The sequence below is a fragment of the Euleptes europaea genome, chromosome 18 (genome assembly GCF_029931775.1).
Source record: "Euleptes europaea isolate rEulEur1 chromosome 18, rEulEur1.hap1, whole genome shotgun sequence".
NCBI lineage: Eukaryota > Metazoa > Chordata > Lepidosauria > Squamata > Sphaerodactylidae > Euleptes > Euleptes europaea.
Genome location: NC_079329.1, coordinates 36,454,927 through 36,482,393, shown reverse-complemented (window position 1 = coordinate 36,482,393; position 27,467 = coordinate 36,454,927). Strand labels below are relative to the sequence as shown.

At 47.3% G+C, this 27,467-nt stretch overlaps 1 protein-coding gene across 1 annotated transcript in view; it reads right to left on the bottom strand.

Annotated features, from left to right (window-relative positions):
- Positions 1-19,908, bottom strand: part of NBR1 (NBR1 autophagy cargo receptor) — a 29,151-nt gene extending 9,243 nt beyond the window's left edge. The window contains exons 1-13 of the mRNA XM_056863292.1: positions 19,798-19,908; positions 18,591-18,653; positions 14,681-14,699; positions 13,449-13,471; positions 11,589-11,792; positions 8,511-8,567; positions 7,779-7,987; positions 6,864-7,025; positions 5,744-5,950; positions 4,589-4,745; positions 2,749-3,033; positions 611-754; positions 359-434 (exon numbers count right to left, since the gene is read on the bottom strand). Of these exons, the coding sequence (XP_056719270.1) occupies positions 359-434; positions 611-754; positions 2,749-3,033; positions 4,589-4,745; positions 5,744-5,950; positions 6,864-7,025; positions 7,779-7,987; positions 8,511-8,567; positions 11,589-11,792; positions 13,449-13,471; positions 14,681-14,699; positions 18,591-18,653; positions 19,798-19,899 (1,708 nt within the window). The 5' untranslated portion in view covers positions 19,900-19,908. The remainder of the gene's footprint in view (positions 1-358; positions 435-610; positions 755-2,748; positions 3,034-4,588; positions 4,746-5,743; positions 5,951-6,863; positions 7,026-7,778; positions 7,988-8,510; positions 8,568-11,588; positions 11,793-13,448; positions 13,472-14,680; positions 14,700-18,590; positions 18,654-19,797) is intronic.
- Positions 19,909-27,467: the final 7,559 nt, after the last annotated feature.

Here is a 27,467-nt window from a genome sequence, read left to right as displayed (position 1 = left end):
TACAAACACAGTATCTGCAGGGAACCTTCCCACCACCACTTGGATGTCTGGCACTCTCTTTGGGGCATATCTGGGGAACGTGGACAGAAACAGCTCAGGCAGAGCAGTCAGGGGGCCTGAGGCAAACAGATGCTGGCCCAAGCTTTCCCCAAGCACTGACAAAAGAGGAGAAGGCTCTGGACACCCTTCCCAATGGGCACCCCATCATGATGATATGTTATGAAGAGGTCGGGAGGGGTCTGTCTATGTCAAGGGGGGCATTGCCATAGCAACCTGCCCACTTCCAGATGGAGCGCTGGGTTCCAGGACGCTCAAGTCCCAACATCCCACACTTTGCTGGGCTGGGGATGATGCTTACCCACAGGACTATCACGAGGGACCTGCTCCAGCTCTTGCACAATGTTGATGTCCAGCAACTCAAAGGAGAGCAAGTCCTAATGGAAGGAAACCCAAAGTATGCAAAAGTTCAGAGAGGGAGGAAGATCAACCGCCCACCTCCTTCTTGCCCAGGAAACTAGATACCCATATAGTGTAGGTGAGGGACACAACATAGTGTCCACCTTATGCGAGCTCCCCTGCCCCCAAACCTGGCATGCACTTGACGTTTCACCTGTGCTGTGAGGAGGTCAACTGATGGAATGTAAAACTCTCTCTCGCAGGTGATGCTCTTCACCTGTGGTGGAGAAGATGGGCTGGTCAACCCTTCCTGGATGGTAGTCTGCAGATCTTCTGCCTTGGGCTCTGAGGATCTTTCCTGTAGAAAGCAGGGAACAAGGGGGACGTTTGAGGAGGCAGGAGGAACACCCTGCCTGTCACCAGCCCTGTGCTGAACTGGCAGAAGCAAGAACTAGTTCGTTACACTGTGCTGACAGCACACCCAGCGCCAGCATGATCTTTTAGTTGTTGTATGAGTTAGAAAAAGTCTAGCAAAAACACACACACACACACACACACACACAGGGAGTAGCAGATCCATCTTGGTGGGTCTGAGTAGTAGAATAGGGTCTTACAGCCAGGGAGAAAGGAAAATGTTCCTACCCTGCTCACACACGCAAAAGCAGCACCCCTTCTCTTACTCACATACACAACACGGCACCCTTCTTTCCCCACACACGCACACAGCAACTTTCATCTCATAAACTGCGATGCCCCTGATCATCTTGTACATACACTACCGCTCTCTCATGATTGCAGCGTATAAGGTAACATGGCCCATAGAACTGGGCAAAGAAGCCATCAGAGCCCGACGGACATGTTTCTAGAGATGATAAACTCATGAAGTGGGAAATGTGACCAAGGCCGTCATTTCACCCAGATGTGCACGGTCTTGTGTATGTTGAACATGTTTCAATCTTCCCTCCCCAGCAAGACAGCACAGAACCCCTTGTCTCAGGAACACACAAAACATCTCTCCTCGCCCAAACATACATGAGTAAGCACTATGCTGCACCTGCACACACAGCAGCCCTTCTTCTTCCGACACACAATGTGCATGTCAGAACACCTCTGCCTCTCTCTCCCTCATGCACAAAGCCAGCAACATGTCAGGGATGCAGTAAGTCATCCTGCACTCTGGTCTAGATAGTCTGCAGGGCCCCTTTACAACTCTTTAATTCTATGATTCTCTCTCTCTCACAACCCCATTTCTAACCCAACCTGACTTCCCATTGATCAAAAAAAGCTTAGAAATCTCTTCAGAAATACAAAACGTATTTTCATTTAAAAAAATGGTCAAAAGGAAAAATTCAAGATAGGGGTAGGTGCGTGGGTGCCAACGCAAACATGAACCTCAGATGAAAAAAAGTTTTAAACTTAAACTGTTCTTCACCAACTTTCTCTGAAATCTGGCCTTGTTACTCTTCCGATTCTTCACACCACTTTCCCTACATTTGGGACAAATAATCTTGCTTTAATGATAAACAGAACACTGAAGAGAATTAAAAAACAACTCACTGTGGTAATTCCACAATACAAATTAAAAAGGTTTGCTAAGATGTGTTTCCTCTACGTAGCCCTGGAGCAGATACAACTCCTGGCAGGGTCACCTGCATGCCTGCTCCACCGGTTGAACAGCCGACGCTGCTGTTGGTGAAGTCAGATTTTCAATAAGACACCCCCTGCAACATAAACTGATGGCCAAGAGCCCTGGCAGGGTCAAAGCAGGTTTCGTGCATACATCTTCAAAGCCTGCTGCCCACTTCATCTCAGCCCTTCACTGAACCTCAAGCCTCCCTTTCTTGATAATGCTTCTCCGTAATCTTCCAGTTATCCTTTAAGTTATCTCCATCTCAGAGTTCACAAAAATTAAGGAAGAAAATGATGGGAAGGTGAGAGAAGCCAACTGGGACAGGCACGCTGAACCAGTCTACTAACTGGGGCTTGCTTGGCTTATTTGTCATGAGCCTGGCAAATCACCAACATCAGGGAGTAACTCCTGGATATTCTCACTGCTGGGGCAGAGAAAAGGGAGTGGGGAAGTGTCAGGGACAGAGTGATGACCAACAATACAGGAAGAGAAAAAAAATCTGGACTGTGCTGAATGGTAGAATAAACAAAGTAAATCTAAGTGGGGAACAGACCCAGATGCCAAGAGGCATAGGGGCTGAAGGAGGGATAAGAACAAAGTGTAAGTGGAGGGTCAGGGCACTGAGGGAAGTCTGGGAGAGTAGGAGAAGAGGCTTTAAAGACAGCAGGGCTGGAGTGGGGGGGAACGAACCTCATGCACACTCAGGTACCGGAAGGCCTCACCTCTTTCTGGCAAGGGGATCTGCCCTTCTGGCTGAAACTGCACATCTGTTTGCCACTCTCTGGGCAATCCATGCCGGAGGAGTCCACTACAATGCTGCACCAGATCCGGGGCCCGAACTGCTCCCCTCTGTGCGACAGCCGCCAGTGAGACGTGTAAGTTCCTTCCACCAGAGGGGCCACAAACTCCACAGACACAATGCCCACTTGCCCTGGTCGCAGGGAAGGCACCGTCACATCTTTCTTCTCTAAGGACACCAGTGTCAGATTCCCCCACATGAATTTCAGCTGAAGAGTGGAGAAGAAGCACAGAGAGGTCCATTATTTTTTCCTCAGAGGAAGGGAGTGATCACGCGCTGCAGGACATCGCCACCTGGAGGGGGCGAGTGTCCTCATCTACTTTCGCCACAAAGCCACTGTGGTCTGTGAGAGCCACAGAAAAACCTTCATTCAGGCCTGAGCCTCTGCTATGTACAGAACAGACCCTTGCAGGAATTAAATGAGAGAAGGAAATCTAAGCTGATCACCCACCCCCCATACAAAGTCCCCCGGAGTAGACTGTGGACCCCAAAGCAAAGAGGACAAAGTTAGCAAACTACAGTAAATCGTTCAGTCCAGCAGTAAATCGTTCAGTCCAGTCCACTTTCAAAAGACTCACGCCTTGTAGGGTGGGACAGGAGGAAGAAGGAATAATTTTATCTGGAAGACCTGTCTAATCCATCACCCCCCCACATTTCATAAGGATGAGCTGTCACTGATATGATACTATTTTCTGAAATCAGTCGTTCTCGTTATTGAGCAGACAGGAGTAGTTAAGCTGGGGGGTGTTTCCCTTGTGCTGAACAGCCTGGCCAATGACCCACAACAGTTCTTGGCTGGCTGGCTGAGAATCAGGGCTGAGTTCCGATCCAAGAAAAGCAAAGCAAGTTTTGGTGATTTTGTGTATACAGGCTGAGTATCCCTTATCCGGACTGCTTGGGAGCAGAAGTGGTCCGTATTTCGGATATTTCTGTATACTGGTATATTTTTGAATTCTTGCATATACATAATGCGATATCTTGGGGATGAGACCCAAATTCATTTATGTTTTATATACAATTTATACACATAGCATGAATGTAATTTTAAACAATATTTTTAATTATTTTGTGCACACCAAACCATCAGAAAGCAAAGGTGTAACTGTCCACCAGAATACCCGTTATCAGTTGTTAAACAAGAGCAACAATGAACAACAAACAATGGCAGGCTTTCAGTCTCCACCTATGATGCAGTGTACACTGTATTTTGCCCTGACCTGGATGGCCCAGGCTAGCCTGATCACGTCAGATCTCAGAAGCTAAGCAGGGTCAGCCCTGGTTAGTATCTGGATGGGAGCCCACCAAGGAATACCAGGGTTGCTGTGAGGAAGGCACTGGCAAACCACCTCTGTTAGTCTCTTGCCATGAAAACCCCAAAAAGGGGTCGCCATAAGTCGGCTGCGACTTGACGGCACTTCATACATACACACACTGTATTTTACTTTTTTAGATGAGAGGAAACACTGAAAGCAGGCAGCACAGATTTGCCTGCATGCCGGCTCAAAGGGTCCCGTTTTCAGATCAGTCAGGATATGGGATGTCCGGATAAGAGATACTCTACCTGTATAACAAATGGTATAAAAGGCATCAGGGTGTATCTCCAAAACATCAACAGTAGTAACAGGCTACTGTTGAGCACGTGCTCTTTCCTACACTACTGAATAATGACAAGGAGCCCCTGAGTAGCTGGACTGAAAGGGGCAGAAAAGCTGCAGAAAGATCTGAGCCCCCCCCAAACACACAAATTAAGCACTGGGAGGCACCTTGGTGTCCGAATTCCATTGCATGCTGCCAATGTTCCTCATGCGCCAATGTTTGACGAAGGCTGTTCTTGGCTGAAGGTGGGTCCCGTCTGGCAGATTTTCATCCACAAAGGCAGCACTTAGCGTGGGGACAATGACCGGACAGCCTTGGAGGGGACTGCAAAGCACAGGATGTCACTCAACTCAAGCTCAAATGAACACCGGAAATCTCTGCTTAAAGAGAACCTCTGCACTGCTTAACCAATCAATCAATCATTCCTTTATTGACATAAAAAGGCACAATACAAAAGGATACAAAAGGAATGGGAATTTTAAAAGGTGCCCTTTAAAAAACAGTTAGTAGACAGTTACATCGAATAACATCGTTCGTTGATAATACCATCTAATGAACTGTTTGGCAGGCTTTTAAAACAAACTTTAAAAACTGTGCCACCTTCTCCAATATTTGAGAACGGTTATTCAATAAATAGGCGACATTAAAAGAATCTGGGACATTCTGTCTATCAATCAACAGGGGGCTTAATAGTTCATTGCGAGATTCTGTATAGAAATGACAATACAACAAGGCCTGAGCAACTGTTTCAATAAAATTGTTGTCACAGGGCGGAGCCTGGCAGACAGAGGGATTTTCTGAAATCTGCCTTCAAGTAGCGAAGGTGGCAAAATATTAAATCTAGCTAGAGAGATGACTCTACGTTGAGAGGGATCACACAGGTGAGATAAGTATGGGGAGGGTTGGTAAACACCAAAAGGTACTCCTATATTTAATGGGGAACATGTTTTATTAGCAGCGCTATTTAGATCCTGAAATCCTTGAAAGTCTGCATTTTATCCTTTGGAAAGCTTCAGCCTCAGTAAGCATGAGCAAGGAGTTGAAGTCAAGGCCACTGCTTAGCAGTCATGGATCCCCTGAGCATGGATCCCTGAGAAGTAGACTAATGAAAGGACTTGACCCTTGAACAAGGAATCCTCTGGAGCCTGGAACAGCTACAGTTCCCAGGGCTCTAGGGTGGGAGTGACAGGAGTGAAAAGGACACTAGAAATGATGGAAATAGGACACCCGACCATGAGCCACCCAGAGGTATTTAAGAACCCGTTGAAATCCAAAAAGGGGGGGGGGCGCTACTCTCTGTCCCCTGTCTCAAGGTTGCTTACCGAAGTGCATTGGATTGCAGGCTCTCGGATCTGGCAGCTGTCAAACCAACACTGTCCAGAGTGTGGACAGAGTGCCACAGATGAATCTTCCGGTGCAACTTCAGCTGCTTCTTCAGCTCCCGCACCTCTGCTTTGCGCTGTTTCTTCTCCGCTCGCAAGCGCTGCTTCTCTGCCTTCAGGAAACGCTTGTCCACCTGTTTCTGGAGCCTTCACAGACCCCCCCCCCCAAAAGGTGATTACTTCTGCTTTAGAGAAGCTCTGCAAGATGGGATCAAGCCACAACCAGCAACCAGATTCTGTTTTAAGCACAGGAGGCCTCAACAGTTCAGGACCAAAATGGAGAGGAGATAAAAACTGGAGCCTTAACAGCACACCCTGACAGTGAACTTTCTCTGCCTTGGCCCGCCTGGTGGAATAGCCTCTCTAGTGAGACCAGGGCCCTGCGGGACCTTAAAGAGTTCCACAGGGCCTGTAAAACAGAGCTATTCTGCCAGGCCTATGGTTGAGGCTAGCTATGGTTCCCTATATATATTAATGCTGCCCTCCCTAACCTCCCCGCTGTGGTATTTGATCTGTATTTATTCCATCTGCTCACATTACTGAAGTTTGTGTCTTGTGCTACATTTTAGAGGTGCTTTAGGTAAATTAGGATGATATTTATATGATTTTATAGGGCTATTTTAAAATGTTTTAAAATTTTTATTGATCTAATGGGATATTTATTTTTGTAAGCCGCTCTGAGCCTGGTTTTGGCCGGGGAGAGCAGGATAATAAGTGGAAATAATAAATAAATAAACTAGCGGATTCCCAATGGAGTTGCAAGCAGTGGCAGTTGGGCAAATGACCCAAAGAACTCAAGCTGCTGTCTCAAGCTCCTCACCGGCAGTACAGAAAGGGAGTCCTGGTGAGTTAGGAAAACAGCTGGCGCCTGGGGGAAAGACACCCCCAGGGCTAAGCGGGCCTTGAAGGAAAGACTCGGGCAGGCAAAGGAGCTTCGGCAACAGGAGGGCGGACCAAGCCCGAGTTCCAGCCAAGCCTCTGCCTGCCAGCCTCTCACACACAACCACAAAACCCCTGGCTGTTGCAAGCAGAGGTCGAAGTAAAGACGACGGCCGCTTACCTGAGCTGTTCCAGAGTGGCCAGGCGAGGGGAGAACTGCCCAAGGTTGTAGGTCTCCGAGAGGCACACGACAGGCCTCCGCAGCTTCAGAAGCAGGTGGTTGGGATCGTGGGCATACAGGCCAGCCTCACACAACTCGCAGATGCTATAGGATGGGCACACACTAAAAGGAGAGAGAGGGCCTGTTGTTACAGAACAGTATGGTCTCCTGGCAGTACATCAATTCATCACACCAAGAGGTATAGACAGGGCAGGAACATGTTAAATAAGATAAAAAACACTCATAGTGGTGGTCATAAATGCACTTGGCTAAAATGGTTTATTTCTGTTATAGATGTTATCTGCCTGTGAGCCCCCTGCACTGCGAAAAGGCCTGCCTGGACAGAGAACAAGCCAAGCTTAGCCCTTGTCTTCTACAAGTTCCACAGCCCAACCCAGGTGTCCTTTTCATGCTCCCAGAAACAGAAACGGAGCAAGGAGAAGGAGACGAGGGCAGTCCAGTGAGGAGAGGGTCCATTCTCTTGCTGGCGAAGTCGGGCTTATCTTTGCCTCTTCCCCCTTCCTGCTTTTTTGATGCCAAGAAAGCAGACAGGTTAAGAGAGAAAGAAAAGTAAAGAGACAGAGGAGAGCTGGTCAGAGGAGGGTTCTGAAAAGTATCGGCCCTCCCCACCCACCCAGAGGCCCTGCTGCCGGTTTGCCTTTGGCTTCCAAGATTCATTCCGTCTTTTCACTGGCCACAAGGCTTCACACCTTCCTTTTTTAAAAACAGGAACGTCCTCCTGACTGAAAATGTAAGGGCAGAAGAAACAAGCTGAACTATAAGTCTGTACTTTAACCTCCTCCACATACACTGTGTCCATATTGAGTCCAAGTCAGAAAGGCAGAATAAAAAATGTAGGGAATACGTAACTCCTACCTGCACTGGTAGCGAATGCCCACAATGGGGGCCTGGCAGTTGCTGCAGGGGAGGAGCCAGTCAAAGGGGCTGCCTTGTACCAGGGGGCTCCCGGGAGAGTGCCGGGCGGAGCTGCTTAGGGAGCCCGGGGGCTGGCTGGAAAGGAGGAGCTTCTCACTCAGCTTCTGCTCCAGTGTCTCAACCGTCTCTTGAACCACTTGCTCCCGGAACTGGAAGGAAATTGGGGGGGGTTTGCACCGGGAAGAAGATTACTTGGCTTTTTGCCAAAGGCATCTCCGTTCCCACTCTGTTCCCCAGTTCCCAAACTGGTATATGTAGGTAGCAACACAATGGAATCGACAGAAAGGAAACTGGCTCACGACAACAAAAGGTGGGCTTGCACAGAATGCAAGAATCCTTCCAGAATGAGGGATGTGATGAGAACCACATCTGTACACCTTTGCTGAGAAAGTATTGTATTTGAATGTTGCTTTGAAGCAGATTATAACTAGCTAGCTAAACAAGCTGGGTTGGATTCTACCAGCATTTCTATAAAATCCCCATTCCCCCATGGGCCCTGGGTGGTCTTAACAATCTCACTGTGATCATGGTGCATTTATCCAGTATGCATTTTAGTGTCAAATTTCAGCCTGGATCCTAAGAAACCTCTTTTGCTCTGCAAAACCTCCAAGGCCCCTCCCGCATAAAGGACTAAAAGTGCAAACAAAAGAATCTAGAGGAACAAGTTCTCACCTTTTCCAAGTAGCTTGTGAACCACTCAGGAGGTTCCTGGCTGGGGTGGTCCTCACTCTGGGAAAATTAAATAAAAAATGCAGCTGCACAGTTTAAACACACATACAACCTCTTTGAACTCATTCATAGTCAACTCAAGAGGCCAAGCAAACACACTTATACTCTTTTCAATCTTGGCCGAAATATGAGAAGACTTCCTGATAGGAATGAGTTAGACAGAGCAGGGACTGCATGTCCCAAGATGCTACGAAAAGCCACTATTCTTATGCAGAATAGTGGGAGGAGCAAGGAAAAGGCAACAATTTTTCACTGGTCCCACTCAAAGCTCTTTCACTGGAACAAAGGGAGAGTATTTCAGTTTTATATATCACCTCTGGATCTGAGGCTCAAAACTTTCTCTTAGGCCACAGAAGCTACAGCTTTGGTTAATGCAGATGAAAGCGCCCAGCAAAAGGTCAAACTAAATTATCAAAATGTTGTCACTCTTTTTTAACACAACCAACTAGGATAACTTTGGTGGTGCGGAACCTACAACACACATTTAAAATAGCAGCTCAATACCTGCACCTTAGTATGCACATGATAAAATCCTAGCATGGTTATGTGGAATTGCTGGATGATAGGCAGCCTTTTCTAGTCTGCTGAAACAATCACAAGCGCCTTCCACTAATTTAGTTGGAACGGACCCCCTACCGTTGGCATCACTGCATTTGCACAGAGGGAATACCTGAGGATTTGCCTCACTATTTATTCAGCTGCCCAATTTGCAGAAAAACCAGAAACAAATATTTCCTGCTATGTCTTGGGGAACATGAACATGGGTGGACATACAGAAATATTGATCATGCTGGCGAGAGGGTAGTGTGACAAGCAGCATGTGCTTCCTGTGGCTAATACCAAGCTAAACAGTCTCAACTGTCTTTCAGGATTCATGTGACAGATCGATATCTGGATAATTAACTGTACTGACACCATGCACAACTGATTATGATTTTAGTTGAGTATACTTTATTCAGTTTGTGATGCATTCTGTTACAGCCTATGGCTCAACTGAACTTTTTGACCATCTGTTTTGAATCTGAACTCCTTTCACTGGAGAGACGAGAACAGGACTGGGGAAAACAATGGAATTCGGGGGAGGAGCTGTGGCTCAGTGGTAGAGCATTAGCTTGGCATGCAGAAAGTCCCAGGTTCAATCCCCGGCATCTCCAGTTAAAGGGACTAGGCAAGTAGGTGATGGGAAAGACCTCTGTCTGAGACCCCGGAGAGCCGCTGCTGGTCTCAGTAGACAATACTGACTTCGATGGTCTGATTCAGTAGAAGGCAGCTTCATGTGTTCATGTGACAAAACGAGCGCCCGGGAAGTGGGGCAGCACAGGGGACAGTGGACTGTGAAGCAGAGAGCTCCATTTGCACAGACAGTCTGAGAGGATTCAGGAATCACCTGTAAGAAACTGTCTTGAAAATAAACCAAGGAATTGCGGAGGAGGGGAATATAATCCAGCTGTTAAAATGTAACAAGTTTTTTGAATGGCAGGAATTCTCAAGAAAATTCTTCCAGCTTATCATATTTCCCCAAACATGGGGAAATGGTTAAGTTATCATATTTCCCCAAACATGGGGAAATGGTTATGTGGTTATGTTGGATTTCAAGTATTTAGGGAAAATAAAAATCTAAAAGTACTACGTTTGACAGGTTGTCCCTCAAAATTGTAGCCTTAAGATTGCTCCACAAGATTTTACTTTTTATAATAGCAACCTCTAGCAACTGTCTAAGAACAAAGGGACAGAATTTATTCAGAGTGAGCAACTGAGGCAACCTGTCCTAATATTCAATTCCACGTCCACCTGAAGATCTCCCCAATGGACTTTATGTTTGTATTAGATATTAAGAAATGTTAATTCTAAATGCTTAGCTCTGTCCACTTAGCTTCCGAAAGTCATAAAGTGGTTACATCCCATTGGCACATACAGATAAAATGATTTTTTTAAAATTCTAAACCACTGCCAGTGGGTGTAGTGATGGCCATGAGCATAGATGGCTTTAAGCAGGGGGACATATGTTCATAGAGATCAGGTCACATGAACATACATGAACTGAGGAAGCTGCCTTCTACTGAATCAGACCCTTGGTCCATCAAAGTCAGTATTGTCTACTCAGACTGGCAGCGACTCTCCAGGGTCTCAGGCAGAGGTCTTTCACATCTCCTACCTGCCTAGTCCCTTTAATTGAAGATGCCGGGGACTAAACTTGCAGGTCCCAGGTTCAATCCCCAGCATCTCCAGTTAAAGGGACTAGGAAGTAGGTGATGTGAAAGACCCCTGTCTGAGACCTTGGAGAGCCGCTGCAGGTCTGAGTAGACAATACTGACTTTGATGGACCAAGAGTCTGATTCAGTATAAGGCAGCTTCATGTGTTCATGTGCCTTCTGCATGCCAAGCAGATCGCAGATGCTCTACCACTGAGCCACAGCCCCTCCCCATCAATGGCTACTAGCCTTGGCCTCTATGCCCTATTTGTTGGCCCTCCAGGGCGACTGGCTAAGTACTGAGCGAAGAGGGATGATGGGCTAAGTGGACCACTGGTCTATCCAGCAGGGCTTGTCTTACATTCTTATAAATATCACCCAACACAGATTCTGAGCATGAATTTCAAGATTCCTGTTGAAAATGGTTTTCAGTGAATCCCCATAGGTCCAGCCCTACCTAAGCAGCAATCTCATTTTTCTAATATTCTAGTTTTGGGAACCGTTTTAGACACTCAGATAAATGAGGCAGGTATTAACTCTATCAGAAGCGCATATTTTTGAAAGCAAAGCTTGGTATAGGTGAAAGGCATCTAGCAAACAAATGTCCAGTGGCATCTTAAAGTCTAACAACGATTATTCCAGTATGAGCTGTCATGAGACAGAGCTCACTTTTGCAAATACAATAATCGGCTCTGCCTCACAAAAGCTCATACTGGAATAAGAGATGTTAGTCTTTAAGATGCCACTGGACTTCTCTTTTGTTTTGCTACAACAAACTAACACAGCTATCCTGTTGGAATTATCTGAAGGAAACATATTTTGATCCTACCTGGGTCTTCTCGGCCTCTTTTTCCAGGTCTCTATCTTGCGCCAGGGTTCCATTAAGCATGGAGTAGTGGGAGAGAGATTTCCTCCCATCCTCAGGAACAGGGAACACCTCAGATTTCTCAGGGACTTGACATGACGACATGCCCAGAGCAGCACTTAATTCATACACATTCATCTGTAGCTGGCGTCCTTGTTTTGCTGCAATCTAAAGAAAGAGCTTGTTATAAAGATAACTTTTTACACACTCTTGCTCTATTCCTTCTCTCAAGAGCCACGTTCACAACTTCCTTACACAGAACGCTCCCTAACACTGAATCAGCCAATTCAACGTAACACAACGGCTGCAGGTGGAATGACAGCATTTATAACAACAACAAAAATCCCTCAAGAAGTGAGGCAGGCGTTCTGAAGGGGAGCCTGAATTTGACACCATGGTGCCGTGCGTGTCTCATTTCAGTAAGCAGGAAGCAAGGCAGCTATAGAGAACTGAACCTGACCAGCTGAGTCAGGAAATGAGCCATTAAGAAAGAATAAAAGAAAAATCAAGTTCAGGTGAGTTCTAGAAGAGAAAAGCAGAACCGGGCCAAGGGCAGAGGAAGTCGTACCTCTGCCCACAGGGCAGCAAAGCTCTTGGCAGAAGACCTAACAAGTTAGAGACTCTCCTTTTGGGCTGACACCATTTCTCAGCCTCAGTTCCACCCCCAGGAACTGGGAAGAGTCATACGGTCCTGACAGGCTTTTTGGGAGGGCAAACACACAATGAAACTAAACTGTACTCTGCACATTAGAAGTGGCCTAGTTCAGACAAGCCTGGAGTTGATACAGGATGAGTATCCCTTTTCCAGACTGCTTGGGACCAGAAGTAGTCTGTATTTTGGATCTTTCTGTATTTTGGAATCTTTGCATATACATAATGAGATATCTTGGGGATGGGACCCAAGTCTAAACACAAAATTCATTTGTTTTAAAAAATACTTTATACACATAGCCTGAATGTAATTTAAACAATTTTGTGTACATTGAACCATTAATGGCACTGCTGAGGGCTTGTGAGTAATGCCTGCATGCTGGCTCAAAAGGTCAGGTTTTCGGATCAGTCTGGATATCGGATAAGGGATACTCAACCTGTACAAAGCACAAGGAGCCAGTTGAGGGACGCAGAGAAAGGTGACGTGATCACAGTGGCAGGAGAGAAAGAGGAGTCTACCAGATTTGTTTGGAACCAGGTGGAGTGGGATAAGGGACCAGAGGATGGACCAGCATCTTTAATGGTATGGCTCCAACACACAATAATTTTACACCCCCTTGGAATACATCAATACATGTTCATACAACTTGTTACCTGTCCTGAAGTGCCATTAACAGGGAGTCAAAAGGGCCACCTCCTTAAGTATGAGTAATATGATAGGAACAGCCCTGCCAAGACTTAACATGGTTAGAGGCAGAAGGGATCCCTCAGTCTAAAATGCAGGGGCTTGGAATACACCATTGCAGCTTCCTTCTACCCCCCATATCAAATTGCATGCAAGGGACACTACAAGAATTTGCAAATTCTTGGGACAGGCCCCGCCAACCACAACAGCACACCGTAGTGGGGTGTGACAGGCAACACCAGCGAGTCGAGCATTCCCGCTCCCCCTTGCCCTCCACCCCACTTCAACAGTGAAAGCCAGGCAGCTCTGAAGCCCTTGCAAAGAGACCCTGGTTCCAGCCCCACCACCCTTAGCAGCAGAGAGGGTCTTCAGAATAACAGCCATGAAAACTGGCAACCCCAAGAAGGGCAGAGGGAAAAGAGTGCCACAGATTCTTCACTCCCAACATTTTGGGGCAGCAGTGCTCTGAAAATGGCAAGAGGTGTTACCTTCAGAGCCTCTTCATATTCCTCTGAAAAGGAAGAGAAAAAAGAGAAACACAGTGAGCGCCCCCCCAGATCCACAATCACACGCAAAGACATTTCACGTTTCTTGATCTGTACTCAGGGCCAGCTGAACTAACCTTGCGCTCAACAAACATATGTATAAACAAACTTGTCTTCCGCAAGCAAATTAAATCCTTCTTCTCCAAGCCCGAGGGTTGTTCAGGCACATGAAGAGGAAATTCCTGCATGTCTACGTCCTACCCTCACCCCCTTTATGGACTGTCTTGCCCTGGGCTGGAGAGCGGGCTGCTATCATGAGAAACAGGCCGTGTCCTGAGCCTCATCTGTGAAATTTAAAAACATCTCTCTTCCATAAATGTTTACAGCCATCACAGAGTTCTGGGAATACATGCTGCCACAGAACAGCTTTGGATCTGTTCTGAAAACATTCTAGTAATGTTTATACCATTGAGAGAGATTCAGAGCTATGCAAACATTAAGAATGTCCAGTTCTTATGCCTCATTAACTCAAGCGCAGATACAATAGCACACAGTAAGGATGTTACCTGGCTAAAAATAAGCAAGCAAACAAACAAAAAAACCCAGCTGCTGGCTGTTTGTCACCTGGAAGCCACCCCCCCCCACACACCCCCCCAATTGGCTACGCAGCCACAATGCCAGGGAATGTCCTTAAATATGATAACGGCATTATTTCTGGGTCAGCAAAAGAATACAACCAATTTCAGTGAGGGGAAAGAAATGTCTGTTTTGCTTTAAAGTACTCTGCATGGGATTTAAGCACTGGGGCGGGTGGCAGAGGTGCTAAGTTGGTGGGGGCGCAGAGGCCCAAAGTAGGAGAGGATCTGAGTGATGGGTGGAAGATTGAAAGACAGCCTGAAGAAACAATAAAAGGAGGCTGGGGGGACAAGAAAGGGCAGTTTCACACACTGATCTGGATGCACCAGCCAAATCTTTTGACCACAAGTGTGTAGAGCAGTAACTTAAGTGGAATTCAGAAGCCCCACAGAAACCCACTCTTCCTGCTGGGAAAGGAGAAAAATACTGAGACACCCATCACTGACTATAATCCTGCCTCGTAAGGAGGAATATGCTCCTATGCATAAAACAAGCTTTCTGTGTAAAGAGAGAAGGCACTTGCTCCTGAATTTCTCCTGTAAAGAGTATTTACAGCTGCTGCCTCTGTGGGAAGGCAGCAGAGTCATCAGGAAACTTACCTGCGCTGTTGACAGACACCTGTGAAAGGAAACAAAAAATAAGTGTGAGTCCCTTTGCTGCTGCTGCTCACACCAACCACCCCAAACCGAAAGGGGACTTCCCATCCAGGATTTCAGAAGCACTCCTTGACTTCTGTCACAGTGTCCACCACAACCTACATGTTTATTTCCAGCCAGTCATTCACTCAACTTGCAGCCTTTATAGAGAGCTGAGCATCTCTCCCCCGTACATGTTTGTTCATGGTGCTGGCCAGTCCAATAACCCCAACCCTCCTAGAGTTGTAGGAAGCTGCACACAGCGGAACATGTGCAGGCCAGACTTCATCATCTATCGTACCTCCCCAAGTCCCATAACACAAGACAGCCACTTGCCTCTGCAAGCAAACCAGCATCTCACCCACAGTGCCAGGTGGCACTGGCACAGTTCAATCTGGAAGCCTGGCTCCCTACTTTGCCCACACCCAGGAGGGTACATTCAACAAGATTTTGAGCTACAGCGTGCTGATTCTTAATAACAGATGGAGCCCTTATTCCAGACATCAACAAAAACAGCCTTTGACTGATTCCTTACTAAGCAAACTTTCTGTTTCTTGGGCCAGAAGAGACACAGAAGTTTTACAAAATGGTTTTTACTTATTTCAAACATTTTTATGCCAACTTAGGGTTCCCAACAATCAAAAACATTAAAACAAATGTGTATTTCCAAAGGGGAAAAAAGATGTAAAGTACTGTTTTGTAATGTAATAGTAACCCAATTAAGTGACTGGTCAATCTTCATGTATCCATTTTGCAGACTGAGGATAGTGTATCCTGTCCTAGTACACAAATAACTGAGGAAAGTGCCTTGTACTTCAAAAGCTTACGTTCTGAACTAGCTAATCCAAAGAAAGACATATTGTGTCACCTGTTGCATATGTTTAAAATGCTAGCCTCTCATCTGGTTGTAAGAGAGCAATCACTGTCTGGACAGGAGGCAGGCTCCTCCTTCTTGAATTCTCTAAATCAAGAGGTTAAACACTTTAAACTGAACTCTCAATCTCTGATTTAATTATGCATTCAGTGTTCAAGGGTGGGGGGGGGGGGGAGAAGATTCAGAGCCCCAAAAGACTTGAAAGAGAGCTAGCAACTTCTGGAAAACCAATCAATAGCTCACCTCTCTTTTACTGAGAGTAAGGTGACAAGGATTGTTACTAGAAAGGAATGGATTCCCACACCTCAGTCCTATTTAGGGTTTGATCCCTCCTCTCTCCAAGAATTTGATCTGAAGATCTTCAGTTGAGGTTCTCAAACTTTAAACAGAGCAGAACCACAGGAGCAGAGAGGGAATGGTCTCGTGTTCCCTCCCCCCAACATTTCAATCAATTTCCCCCCAGGGTCTGCAGAGACAGTGAACACTAGGAATTTCTCCCCCCAACTGCATTTCTGCAGTCAAGCAGTTTAGTGATATTGGCAATGCACACCCTTCAACCTTAGGGACGTCATGAAATCATAGCTAACAAGGTGTACACACTGTGAGACTGCATAAGGCTGCTCCTGTAGCACTTACAGAAACAACTCTAAATGCCAGCGTTGCCCCTTATAGCCCAGAATTGTGCTCTGGTGGGTAGTTCACCTGAGGACACTTTCGCAAGTACCAGAATTGCCTGTTAGTATGCAATTCCAAATTTTGAAACTGCAACTCAAATTTAACTGGACTACTTATGGGAATGTGAATTACATGGAATGTGATTTGATCTGATGCAAATTAATGCAGCTGCAAAAAATACTTTCTACCAGCCACAGCAGCACAGAGATTAGACTACTGTAATGCACAGTACAGTGGTCTCCCTTCAAAATCAACTCGGAAATTGCAGCTGTTCCTGAATGCTGTACCGTGGCTATTAGTGAGAGCTAGATGGAGCATGCATATTACTCTCCTTCTGCAGACACTCCATTGGCTGCCCAGTTGTTACCAAGCTCAATTTAAAGTATTGGCTATCACACACAAAGCCCTTCATGGCCTTGGCCCCTCTTATTTGTGGGACTGCCTCTCCCCTATGCTCTGCCATGACAACTACGCTCATGACAACAGGGGCTTCTGCATGTGCCAACCTGCAAATGGGCAAAACTTAACAACTGCCCGTACACGTGCTTTCTCCATTGTAGCTCCTACCTTGTGGAATGGCCTGTCGGAGGAGGTCAGGAAAGCTCCCATTCTCCTGGTTTTCTGCAAACTATGCAAAACTGGATTATCTGAGAGGGCTTTTCTGTGCAGGTAATAGGGTTACACTGTACAAAATGGTTCACAAACGTACTTGAATATATGATTAGAGACAGTAGTCTATACTGCTATGGTACAGCTTATTGTAAGTAGGTTTCTATTATGTAATTTTGTGCCACTTGATGTGTCATATTAATATTTAAACTTTGCTTCAGTTCTTTCTGATGGTTCCAGATTTCTAAAATGCTAATGCACTGGTTATTGAATGTTCTCCCCCCCCCCCCCATTTGGTTGATTGTACTGGCTCACTATGCACAATCCACCTGGAGCAGAGGTGTCAAACATGCGGCCCCGGAGGGCTTTTCTCCAGCCCGCGAGCCGAAGCAGCCAGCCCCCCTCCCTTTACGAGATACCGGGGGGGGGCGCGGCGGGCCTCGTGCGCCCATCCAACCCCCCCCCTGCAACTTTCCTAGGTGCGGTGAGACCCTCGAGGGCCTTGTCCAACCCCCCTGCCCAGGAGGGCCTCACACGCCCGTCCAATCGCGCATCTGCCCTGCCCACTCCCCGCCACAACTCAAGGGCCTCGTTCAAACCATACACACCCGCCCGGGAAGGCCTCGCACGCCAGTCCAAACCTCCAACCCGCCACAACTTTCCTGGGCATGGTGAGGCCCTCCTGAGTGGGGGGAGGGTGTTGGACGAGCGTGCAAGGCCCGAGACACTCCAAACTACCCCCCAGCCACAACTTCCCCGGGCGCGGCGAGGCCCTCAAGGGCCTCGCACACGCGCCCTGCTGTCCCCCAACTTTCCCTTGTGCACCCACCCTGCCCTTCCCGTGCCCACCCTGCCATCCCAATTTTTCCTCACTTGCCCACCATGCCCACTCCCCACAACTTTCCCTCGCTTGCCCACCCTGCCCTTCCCGTGTGCCCACCCTGCCATCCCAACTTTCCCTCACTCACCCACCCTGCCCTCTCCCCGCAACTTTCCCCTGTGTGCCCACCGTCCTTCCCCTGTGCATCCGTGTGCCCACCCTGCCATCCCAACTTTCCCTCACTCACCCACCCTGCCCTCTCCCCGCAACTTTCCCTCGTGCCCCCCTGCCCTCCCCCCCTGAACTTTCCCTCACGTGCCCACTCTGCCATCCCAACTTTCCCTAATATTTATTTATTTATTATGAATAGTCGGCCCAACCAAGACACATTCATGATTATGATCCAGCCCTCCTCACAAATGAGTTTGACACCCCTGACCTAGAGTCCCTGTGAAAAAGGTAGACTATAAATAACATAAATAAACAAACCATAGGGGTCTGAGGCATTTGTAAAATCTGATCAGATGTCACAGATTTTCTTATGCGTTAGCTCTGGAGGGTGATGGTTACACAGTAACTTGAAAATAAACCAGTACAAAAACAAAGATTGGGATTCCTAGGGCTGTACTTTTATGATAACTACCTTTCAGTCCTGATTGTGTAAACAGACTTCCAGAGATATTTACATAACGCCAAACCTACATTTTACACAATACAGGTCAGGTGAGCGCTGACTCAGAATGAAAGCCATTTTTTAAGGAAATGCAAGCTTCTTTATATAAAACTTCCATCCCATTATAGAATTTGAGACTTCTTGCATTTCTGCACATGCAAAGACTTCCCAAAATTTCTGTTCTTGGAAACAGGTCGTTATGGAATCTGCTTCTGCATAATACCTCATCACAGTCTTCATCAAGGTATTTGATCTGGATATCATTCAGGTCAAATGAGACTTTCACCTGCAAGAGAATTGAAACACGGAAAAAGTTGATGACACAGTCTCCTTTACAGAGAAACATGAGTTTAGATCCCCCCCCCTTCTGACATCTGAAGTGAGAATCCTGTTAAGGCCCAGGAAAGAATTTTTCCCTTCCCATATGAACTGTGCAAGAGCATACTCTATACCTATCAAAATTCTGTACAAAATTGCATTGTATCATGTAATTTCCAGTATGCACATCAAATATATTTGCACACATCTATTTATTTTGCATACTTTATTTTTCTGCAGCTAATCTTGAAGAGGAGTAAAGAATCTCACAGGGCAGCCACTGAAAATCCTGTCTGGCCACACTTGTCCCACCCATGTCTGATTTCAACATACACTGCCCACACATCTTTAGACCCATCCATGAACCCACTAGAAATAGAAACTTGAAGAAAGAAAGAATAAAGAAAGAAAAATTGCTAGTGTGCTACACTCTGTGCCCAGAGCCAAATTCCAGAGAGAACCAAAGAAACACAATCAAGAGTCCACAAACATTTGCCAGGCTCAACGGAACAAATTTACAAATCATGGACCTAAGCCTGTTAGTGCGTATGCAAGGTAAACACCAGTGTCCAAAGGGCAAGCTCAGCTAAACCACCCTTCATCACAGACACTGAATTAATGCCACTCCTTACACTTTTGAGAGCAATCGTAAGAAGGTATCTTCAGATCTTTTCAATGGGGGCTCATCCTAGGAAAGTGTTTGCAGGACTGCACAGTTAGTCACCAGACAATAATCAGAATGGTACAGGCTTGTGAGTTTCCATTTTCCATACTAGGTTCAAATCTGAAGCAAACCCAAGAACAACTCACATACGCCTCTGTCTCCCAAGGATGGAAAGATTGATTCCACAGAGTCCTTAGCAGGACTATGCCCTTGGCTCCTGCTATGACAAATGGGAACAGAGAGATGCTGAAATCTCTAGATCTATCATTCAGACCCACAGGGCCTGGAGCGCACAAACAGTACCTAGAAAATTAAATTGGAGACCTTGTTCCTAGGGATTATCACATTTATCTTTTTGTATTCCTGAGATTTCTCCGGATCACCAGTTTTCAAAATCCTTCATCTACTTTTCTTCATCTACTGCCTGAGCACCCTGGGCCCTACTCACCATGGCCTCCACATCAGCCCATGTGGTATTTGATGAATCTGACACGAGGAAGGTCTGGGTGTCACCTTGGAAGGTAACACTGAGGTTCACCTGCAGATCCATATTACAGAACTACAGAAGGAAAAAGAAAGAAGCAACTATGAAAAACAGCACAAAGAATGTTTTTGGCCAAATGCAACCATTTGTAAAATGAGAGGCTCTGGGACTCAGGTCTGAAAACCCTTCCTGTTCAGCCTAGGAAGTGAGGGGAGCAAGCTACCTTTCCCTAATAATGAGGGGAAATTTTACCAAAGGCTCTCTCCTCTTTGTAATTATATCAATGTTCCAAATCCAGATCTTCTACTCAGCTAGGACAGCTCCCCTGACATCACAAATTAACTAGGGCACTTGCTTGTCTACACCACACCTCATTCTCTGTGTCATTCTCACATAACTTTGCTCACCCAAGTCCTGATCTTATAAATAAATCTAGGCAATAGTTCCAAAGAAATTTAAAAGCAACAGTTTAAAACCAATAGCACACAATGATTTAAACTACTGTTGAGTATTTCTGGGACACTCGAACTCTCTACTATAGTACTTGCAAATGAATATTTTGCAAAATGCAAATGTGTGGTCTTCAGTCTTGTCAGACTCAGGAATCCCACCTGTAACACATGTCCCACTTCCAACTTTTGCTAGCCTTAAGCATACCTATCCGTATATGGGACCTGTTGCCATACGTTTTCATATTTTAATGTTTACATTATGTACTATCTAATTCCTTTAAATATTGTATACGTGTATTTTAAACGATTTTTAATGTCTCAAGCATTTCAATGTATCGTTTTAACATTTGCCGCCTCAGTGGGGACTCTGAATTGGGGCAGAAAGGCAGCACAGAAGTTTTGAATAAATCCTTCCCTGCCCCCTCCCCTTAGGAAAGCCATCTATATTGTCCACCTTGACCTGCCCTTTGTTCTTTCAACCCTCCCCAAATAGCTGCTGCACCATTTTGTGTAACCGACATGAGGATGAGACGCAGCCCCCATGGCATATCTGGCCAACCCTTTGAAAACCAAGGCGACAAGCGGCTTATAAACGAACTTTTGAAATCAAATGCGATTGCACATTACTTCAACTGAAGAAGAGTTGGTTTTTATATGCTGACTTTCTGTACCACTTTAGGAAGAATCAAACGGGCTTACAATCCTCTTCCCTTCCCCACAACAGACACCCTGTGAGGTAGCAGTTCTCTTACAAAGGAATTTTAAAGGGAGATTGGAAAGAGAAACTGCTGAATTACAGTTGATATTCAAACTAAAATCAATGCATTTACCTGGGCTGAATAAAGACCTTGCATTCATGTCCCATTACCAATGCTGATTTCTCCACACCCATCTCTCCCCTGGACATCACAGACTCTTCTGCATATCACACCTAATCCCATCAAGCCTGCTATTCACATTTACATACTGTTCCTCTACTTAAAGACCGATGGATTCACACTCTAGCTGTATCTGAAGAAGTGAGCTGTGGCTCACGAAAGCTCATACCCTACCAGAAAATATTTTTGCTAGTCTTTAAGGTGCTACTGGACTCTGGCCCTTTTTGACTACTGCAAACAGACTAACATGGCTACCCCCTGTGAGGTAGGTGAGGCTGAGAGTGTGACTTGCCCAAGGTCACCCAGCTGGCTTCAGGTGTAGGAGTGGGGGAAACAAATCCAGTTCACCAGATTAGAGTCTGTCGCCCAGGTGGAGGAACGGGGAATCAAACCCGGTTCTCCAGATCAGGGTGCACCGCTCCAAACCACCGCTCTTAACCACTACACCACGCTGGCTCTCTTTCTAACTCCCTGGTTCCCAACCAGGGGTCCATGGACCCCCAGGGGCCCGCGAGAACTAAACTAAGGTCCGCGAAACAAAGTTATAAACCCATAATTAATATTTTCAATTAAAAGTTCTCTATCATAAAAACATATATTCAAATATTATTCCAAGTTTAACGTTTAACTAACCGTTGCGATTAAAGTTTATTTTCAAATCCTCTGAATTTTTATTTTGGACCTTGGGGTCCCTGCACCGGACAAAAAAGTCCTGGTGGTCCCTGGTCAAAAAAAGGTTGGGGAACCACTGCTCTAACTGGAAGCAGCAGAGCTCTCTGCGCTGTTCCTATTTCAACACAGGAGTTGCACGACATGGTAAAGTACGACCACGGTTTGAAATTCCTTCACGCTGGTCGCTGTTCAGGGGGGAGGAGGGGGGGAGGAGGGGGGGAGGAGGGGGGGAGGAGGGGGGGAGGAGGGGGGGAGGAGGAGGGGGGAGGAGGGGGGAGGAGGGGGGGAGGAGGAGGGGAGGAGGAGGGGGGAGGAGGGGGGAGGAGGGGAGGGGGGGAGGAGGGGAGGAGGGGGGGAGGGGGGAGGCCTTCTCGGCGGTGCTGGCGGGGCCTTGGCCCACACCCTGCGAAGGAAGCCCCATTCGTGCTGGGGAGGCCGGGATATAACCTTAATAAAAACAAACAAATTCTGCTGGGGAGGCCGGGATATAACCTTAATAAAAACAAACAAATAAATAAACAACGAAGGATGCCCAACTTGGAAGCGGCTGGGAAGAGAGTGGTGGGATCCTGGACTAATGTTGTGGGGGTTGGGGGGGGGGAGTCGCCCAACCTCTGAGGAAGGGTCGCAAAGGACCCCTTCCCCCCCCCCCCAAAAAAGAGGCTCCTTCCAGGCGCTGCCGGTGGAGCAAAGCGAGGGGAGCAGAAGCCACCCCGGAGGAGCTATACGGGGAAATACGGTACTGTTATTGCCCCCCTCCCCCCCCCCCAACGGCGACCCTCTTCGGAGCAATACAGCCGAGCGAACGGGCCGGCGTTTACCGTCCCACGGCCGGTCCCGGAGCCGCGGAGCGCAGCGACGCCTCCCAGCAGCTGTCCCGGGAACCAGGACCCCGTCCGCCGCCGCCGCCGCCGCCCTCAGCAATGTGACGTGCGCCGTGACGGCTGCGCCCTCCCCCACTGTCGGCGAACACCATTGGTTCGACCCCCTGCCCTTCCGCTCGTCCTATTGGACAATGTGTGTGACGGGAGGGGGGGGGCCCGTGGGAAACACAACAAAAACAGAGACGGCGGAAGGAGAGGCGATATCCGGCATGGGAGCCACTTCCGGTTTCCATGGAGACAGATCACCGATGGGTTAGTCTGTCACTCGGGGTACGAAAAGAGCAAAAGTCCAGCAGCACCCTAAAGACTAACGGCATTTCTGGCAGGGTCGGAGCTTTCGTGAGCCGCGCCCTGCCAGGAAATTTTGTTAGTCTTTAAGGGGCTACGGGACTCTTGGTCTTTCCCGCTTCCGGTTTGTTATGCGAGACTACAACTCCCAGAATGCCCTATTGTCCAGCAGCAACAGCTGTTTCCCCAGTGTGCTTTGCCAACTCATATGCCCAGGATCGTACCGGTGGCCACTTTGGGGCCCGGAAGCAATTTTTCTCCAGACCAGATTGGCTAGGGATCCTGGAGAGAGGGTTGCCAACCTCCAGGTGGTAGCTGGAGATCCACTATTACCGCTGCGCTCCGGCCGCCAGAGATCAGTTCCCCTGGAGAAAATGGCCGCCTTGGCAATTGGACTCTATGGCACTGAAGTGCCTCCCCTCCTCAGGCTCAGCCCCAAAAACTTCCCACCGGTGGCTGAGAGGGACCGGGCAACCCTACCTGGAGGGTTCCCCCCCCCCCCCATCTTCTGGGCCTGGAGTAGGGTTCCACTGGGTGTGTGTGTGGGGGATTCCCTGCATTGTGTTGGCGGTTGGACTAGATGACCCAGGTGGTTCCTTCCTACTCTATGACTCTATATGTCACTGGTTCCCAACCAGGGGTCCATGGACCCCCAGGGGTCCGCGAGAACTAAATTAAGGTCTGCGAAACAAAGTTATAAACCCATAATAAATTAATATTTTCAATTAAAAGTTCTCTATTATAAAATATATATATATTCAAATATAATTCTAAGTTTAATGTTTAACTAACAGTTATGATTAAAGTTTATTTTCAAATTCCCGGAATTTTTGTTTTGGACCTTGGGGTCCCTGCACCGAACAAAAAAGTCCTAGTGGTCCCTGGTCAAAAAAAGGTTGGGAACCACTGCTATATGTCCTTGTTTTTGTGCCGTTTCTAAGCTGGGCTGGGGAGTAAATCAACAGGACGCTCCTCTGAGCGACGGCGCGTGTGGGCCGGTCTAGGCAATTTCCTTTTCTCCCCCCCCCCCCGCCGCTGGCGCCTGCATTTCGTCACCACAGCTACGCACCCAATCGGAGGCAGCTGTTTTGGGTCACGTGATCGAACCGACGCGGAAACGGCGAGGCGGCTGGTTGGCGGTTGGTTGCCTAGGCGACCGGAGAGGAAGGCGCGAAAAGAGGTTTGTGGGAAAGGAGCGGCGGGCGCGCGCCGAGGGGGAGGAAGTGGGGGAAAGCGGACCTCCCCCCCCCAGCCCCGAGAGAGGCGCAGTGGACGGGGAGGGGGCGGTGTGGGGCTGCGTCAAGCAGGCTTGGGGGGAGGAAAGGAGGGCCTCTGGTCCAGCGAGACCCTCACCGGGTAGGAGCGCGGTCGAGGCTGCTCTCGCCGCCTTCATGCACGCATATGGATTTGCTAACCGGCACAGGTTTAGAATAATAACAGTACTTCCTTTTTTTTTTGTAGACGTTCCAGGTAGATGTGTTGGTCCAAAAAAATAATAATGCAAAAACAAAATCTTTTAATTGGTTCTTGTAATTTTTAATTAATTAATTAATTAAAATCTTTTAATTTTGCAGCTCTGGAAATTCCTTCAAGAGGAGGTGTGTTTGGCAGAGACTGTGGCTCAGTGGTTGCAGCATCTGCTTCACATGCAGAGGGTCCTCAAGTCAGCCTCCAGTTTCTTTTGAAGTGTCCCCTCCCCCCATTAACATAGAGTCCGGTGGAGTAAATGAGGACAAGGAGGCTGGTGTGAGCTTCACGGCTTGCTTTATTGGCCAAGGAGTCATAACCGGGTGATCCAAGACACAGACTTATGAGCTCTGCAATCCTGTCACACAGAGGGAGAGCAATGCAAGAGGTTTTATAGACATTTGACATTCCAATAACATTCGATGATATATTGTCGAAGGCTTTCATGGTCAGAGTTCATTGGTTCTTGTAGGTTATCCGGGCTGTGTGACCGTGGTCTTGGTATTTTCTTTCCTGATGTTTCGCCAGCAGCTGTGGCAGGCATCTTCAGAGGAGTGACACTGAAGGACAGTGTCTCTCAGTGTCAAGTGTGTAGGAAGAGTAATACATAGTCAGAAAGGGGTTGGGTTTGAGCTGAATCATTGTCCTGCAAAAAGTAACAAAGGTAATGTTCTAACCATTGTCCTGTAAGTATCCGGATAATGTGCTAATGAGGGTGTGGTATGTTAATATGGAACCATTGTATCCTGAAGTGATCTGTTAATGTGTGAAATCCAAAGCTAATCTGCATGGCTATTGTTGACTGTAGTCTTTGTTAGTCTGGTGGTTTTCAAGACAGGAAGCCAAGCCAAGCTATTCGATGATAGCTTGTCAATGTGACGTCATTAGTTTCTACAGCGTGTGCAGGAGCTTTGCTACAATAAACAATGGGACTCTATTGCTCCCTTGCAGGGAGAAACGAAAGTATCAGAAAGGGAGGAATAGGTGGGAGGGAGACTGTTGGAGCGTTCCCTTATCACACATTGGAATGTGTGTGCGCCTGCTTGGTGCTAAAGGAAAGGGCGAGGCCACTGACAAGCGGCTTCTGTGGGTATGCGTGTAGCTTGCGTGTCTGAATATGGTTACTGTGGCACAACACTTTGACGCTAGAAGTTTTATTTCAATACATAGACATACATAACAAAAACAAGAGAAAACAAGCTATATATGTATATATACACACACACACACATATATACATATGCATAAGACTGCTTTCAATTGCAAAGGATATATCTATAATAACAAAATTGTTGCTGGCTCTCTAGTTACCTTTATATCTTACTTATTGTCTTTATTGTCATAGATTATCTACTTTCATCTATTATTCTTAAATTCTTATTCTTTTAATCTTCAAATCCATGTATCAAGTCATTGTTTTTTTCTGATTTCCATATGAAGTCCATCAGGGGATTCCAGTTGTTGATGAATTTGTTTAGATTCTTTCCCCTAATTAACGCAGTTAGATTTGCCATTTCTGCCAGTTTCAAAGGATCAGCTACAAGATGCCTGGAGATCTCCTGGAACTGATTTCCAGACATCAGTGATCAGTTCCACTGGAGAAATTGGCTGCTTTGGAGGGTGGAATCTGTGGAATCTTTGGAGGGTGGAATCTGTGGAATCTGTGGTCTACCACAGAGTCTAGGAGTTAAGGAAGCCCTAGTTACCCCCCCATCCCAACTGAGTGCCCTTCTCCCCCAAATCTCCAGGAATTTCCAAACCTGGAGTACATGGCATATCTCACCCTCACATGTTGTGGGTGAGAGTTAAAGTAGCCAACTCCATCCTATCAAGTTCCTGGAGATTTGGGGTCAGAGCCCGGGGAGGGGGGATTTGGTCAGAATTTCACTTACAGCACATTCCTGAGAGGAATGCCTGCGCCGGGCTTAGGAGGCAACCCAGTGGCGTTGCCTCCTAAGGAGGTTTCGGATACACTGAAACCTCTACCCGGCGCAAAAAAACCGTGCAACTCTCATAGGGTTGCATGGGAGATAGGTCACCTTTTAGGCGTATCTCAGCTAAAAAAAAAAAGGGGGGGTGTTCCTGAGCTGTAATGGCTCAGGATGCTAACGTTGGCCCCGCTCCCCTGCCGGTGCCGGAACACCCTGGGAACGCCTCCCGGGGCGCCGGAACACTGCCGCAGCCTGTGCTGGCAGCCAGATGCTGGTGGGAGGCTCCGGCGATGTCCGGGCCCAGCGCTGCTGTGGTGGCGGCCAGGTACCAGCAGCCAGGCTTGCGCGCCGGTGCTGGGGCCACTAAGGGCTTTGGGCGCGGCCACTGGCATGCCTCAGGAATGGGCTGTTTGAATCTTTCAAGCTGCCATTTTCTCCAGAGGTCCTGATCTCTGTATTTTGGAGAACTCGAGCCCTCACCTGGAGGTTCTCAACCCCAGTGGGACCCATGCATTGGTGCAAAGAGGAACTGCTCCTTTGGGAGATTCTGGATGCAGTGGAAGGTGCCATCTTTAGAAGGCTGTGTTTCTCTTGTGTTGTGAGAGGTGCTTGAGTACATCAGGTACTTTCAGAGGGAAGTCTGGGCACCGTTGGCAGAATCTTGCATCCAGGGAAGTAGTGAGAAGTAGACTTGCTAAAATAGGAGAAGGGAGTCTAGACATTGAATCCTTGTTTATTTTTCATATTGGAGTCTCAGTGAGAAAGGTGGGTTATAAAATGAAGATAATAACAGACATTTGTAAACTTGTCTCCTACTCTACTTGCCAACCTAGGGGGCTGTAGTCAACTTAACAGCAAAACATATGGCCTGCCCTCCAGTGTTTAATCCTGCATGAGTGTGGAGCCTTGTTGGAGAAGGCATGAGTTTACTTGCTGTAGCTACATCTGCTGGGTTCCTCAGTGCAACAACAACCTGCTCCTGGTAACTGGGGCGGTGGGGTTGCCATACTGTCATATGATTCCATCACCGATGTCTTAATCAGTAGGCTTCTATTTTGAGTG